We start from the raw sequence: 3,138 nt of genomic DNA on the forward strand, positions 1-3,138 counted from the left end.
GCCAGCCACTCACTCAGTGGCACTGCACGGTCTCTCCTCAGCAGTGTAACATATTTTTTGGTGTCATTTAATCTTATTTTCTTCTCCTCTATCAATTCTTTTGAGGTTCCCCATTAACCTCCATTCACTTTGATTCCTGTCTATACTATTGTTTCCCAGACCTAGACACTTTGCCCTGGAGAAGCTGAGTTCCTGTCACTCACTGCTCTGCCATTTTAGGACCAAGAATATTATCTGAAAACAAAGAAAGTTTCCACATTTGCTCTATAAACCTGCTTTCCAGGCTTGGTCAGCTGCACTCACAATCTACCTAGCCAGGGTCGCAGGTCAAGGTGTGTTTCCTTACATACATCATAGAAACTGCAACTATACCATATGTTTCATGGCTTGTGAAAACAGAAGGATACCCTCCCTGATGCCCTCTCAGAAGTTCATTCTGAGGCAAAAACAGGATCAAGCACTGGGCAGCATTCCCATACCACAGAGAATTTTTGCCATGCTCCTGGGCTATGCCCCAGGTTCCACTTCTAACTCTTGTTGGCTATTTTGTAACACTTGAAGCTGAGAAATTGCCACAGCTCATATGCAAGTACATGTCTGCGAAAGAAGGCAAGTAAAAGGAACAGTGTAACTATGACTTTATCATGTGCTTTATTGTTTACAAATCACTTAAATTCCATTATTCCATTATTTCCTTTGATTCTTACAAAGAACTAATATGAGAAGGAATCCCCATTCTCTTCCGATCGCCAGAATAAAAAGGTAAATCATTCAGGACACAAATGATTTGCTCTGCATCAATTTTGAGGGAAATAGCAGAGCTTGAATTGTGGTCCAATTTGCTCTTAGCCCAATTCTTCCCATCTTCCCTCCCCCACCTCCATTCTGTCCCCTCACATCTGTGTAGGAACCAGAGGCTTCAGAGAGCTGCCATTTCTTCTTTCTTGCCTTTTACTTCCTTTTCCAGCATCATGCCCTGGGGATAGCACAGATGTTGTAGCTCTCCGGGGCCAATGTCTTACCCACCCTAACCTTCAGGCTCAACTTTTCATTCTTCGGGGGCTTGAAGGTAAATTTTTGCAGAAGGGAAGTGAAGAAAATAAACAGCTCAGACCTAGCCAGCTGTTCTCCAAGGCATGCGCGTTTTCCTGTGGGACAAAAACAAACAATGTATTTTCAGGTGGCCCTGCTGTCTCTAGAAATTGGTATTTTCAACTTCCTCCTGCAAAACCTGACCTTGGGGGTTGTATGAACCTCTTATTTTTGCCTGACAACCACTTGAATTCACCAAAGCGCACACAGTGGAAATCCAAGCTCAAAAAGCCAAAGCCTTTTAGCGGTTAGTTGTGGGGTGAAGAAGCAGAGTGCAGATTAATCGAGTGGGAGGTCTGGGCTGACTCAGACAGTGGTATCCGGCCTGAAACCGAACAAAACTCATTTAATAAACAACCACGGGAGCAGTCAGTGAAACAACAACAAAACTATGTAATCTGTCTCAACCTTAAAAGGAAATAGCAAAGTATAAGTGAGTAAATGACAGAGCAGGGCTCCTAACATCTAAATTACTTCCCTATGCCTGTTACGCTCCTCCATCATGGGGACCCATGGACACACATGGCCCTGCAGATGGAGCTGCCCATTCCTTCCTCTCTGAGTTGTCTGTCTTGTTCAGCGCCTTTGCTTCCAATGTGAGGGCTGAGAAGGGTCCTCCCCTCCATAGCTCACACTGGACACCACCCTGGCCACATCCCAGTACCTGCCACATGGGGAACTGGAGGCAAAGGGACAGAAACTCAGTGCTGATTATTAGGGCTCACTATGGTGGGACAGTGATGGAAAGAAGGCTGGAATGACAAGTAATCCTTGAGTACAGCATAACTGAACTTTGTAGCATCATAGCTTTCAAAATACTTGTCATGAGACTCTGATAAAACCACAGAAGCAATATGTGCACCCATGTTTAGCAGCAGCACAGTTTGAAATAATTAAAACTTGGAAACAGCCCAAAAGCCTATCAACTGGTGAGTGGATAAAGATGATATGGTTTTCCTATAAAATACAGTACTATTCAGCCATAAAGAAAGATAAACTTGGAGACATTTATAGCTTAATGGATGCACCTTGAGGCCATACCCCTACCTGAAATGAATAGGACACACAAGTATAAATACTAACTTACTTCTTCGGTTTGAGAAACTGAAGGTATAAATGAGGACCAAAATGTACAGTAGATATTGTGAAATAGGAAGAAAATATTTAAAAGAAAAGGGGAACTAGAGAGGATGGGGCAGGGGAAAGGAAAGAATGGAAAGAAGAAAAAGATGGAAACAAAGTTTTTGTATATAGGGGGTGGAGAGATTGAAGGGAGGGCAGGGGAATGGGGAAAAATAAGAATCAAGATACATCACGCACATGTACATATTCTCAGTGATGAATATGATACCTAAGGGTAACAACAAACTCAACAAAAATATTTTTAAACCACAGAAGCAGAATAACTCTCATATGAGATATTGTAATCAAGAATAAACCTAAGCCTTTTAACCTCACCCTCATTGAGTTTATTGGTACATTTTAGGTATACAGTATAGTTACATTCATTATTGGGATCTTGTACCTTTACATGACAGGTCTTGGTTCTCATATTTTCCCCTTGTCCCTGCCCTCCCTTCACCCGTCCTACCCTCCCCTTTACAAACACTTCATTTCCAATTTTTCATTTTTTCTTTTCCCTACCCTTCCCACTTTCCCTACACCTTTAGCCCCTTTCTTCCTATTTCACATTGTCCATTATATCATTAGGATCTTATGTACTATTATAGTTTATTCACACCAGAGAAACTATTCGGTATTTACACATGTGACTTATTTATTTCACTTAGGAGTATATCTTCAATATATATCCATTTTCCTATGAATGAATCTAATTTCTCATTTTTTATGGCTGTGTAATATTCTATTTTATAGAAAAACCACATCTTTATCAAGTTTCTGACTGATGGGCAAATGGGCTGTTTCCAAGATTTAGCTATTACAAAAACAACACTGAGATTCCACCTCACCCCACAAAGAATGGCTGCTATAAAGAAATCACACAATAACAAATGTTGGCGGGGTTGTGGGGAGAAAGGAACCCTT

The 3,138-nt window shown here is 41.3% G+C and overlaps 1 protein-coding gene across 1 annotated transcript in view; it reads right to left on the reverse strand.

Annotated features, from left to right (window-relative positions):
• Window positions 1-628: 628 nt before the first annotated feature.
• The window catches only part of LOC104859958 (cytochrome P450 2J2), a 24,025-nt gene continuing 21,515 nt past the window's right edge, over window positions 629-3,138 (reverse strand). The window contains exon 7 of the mRNA XM_033767384.1: window positions 629-1,148. Within this exon, the coding sequence (XP_033623275.1) occupies window positions 970-1,148 (179 nt within the window). The 3' untranslated portion in view covers window positions 629-969. The remainder of the gene's footprint in view (window positions 1,149-3,138) is intronic.

Source organism: Fukomys damarensis, unplaced genomic scaffold, assembly GCF_012274545.1.
Source record: "Fukomys damarensis isolate Sample0158 unplaced genomic scaffold, DMR_v1.0_HiC HiC_scaffold_23, whole genome shotgun sequence".
In the NCBI taxonomy this organism is placed as follows: Eukaryota; Metazoa; Chordata; class Mammalia; order Rodentia; family Bathyergidae; genus Fukomys; species Fukomys damarensis.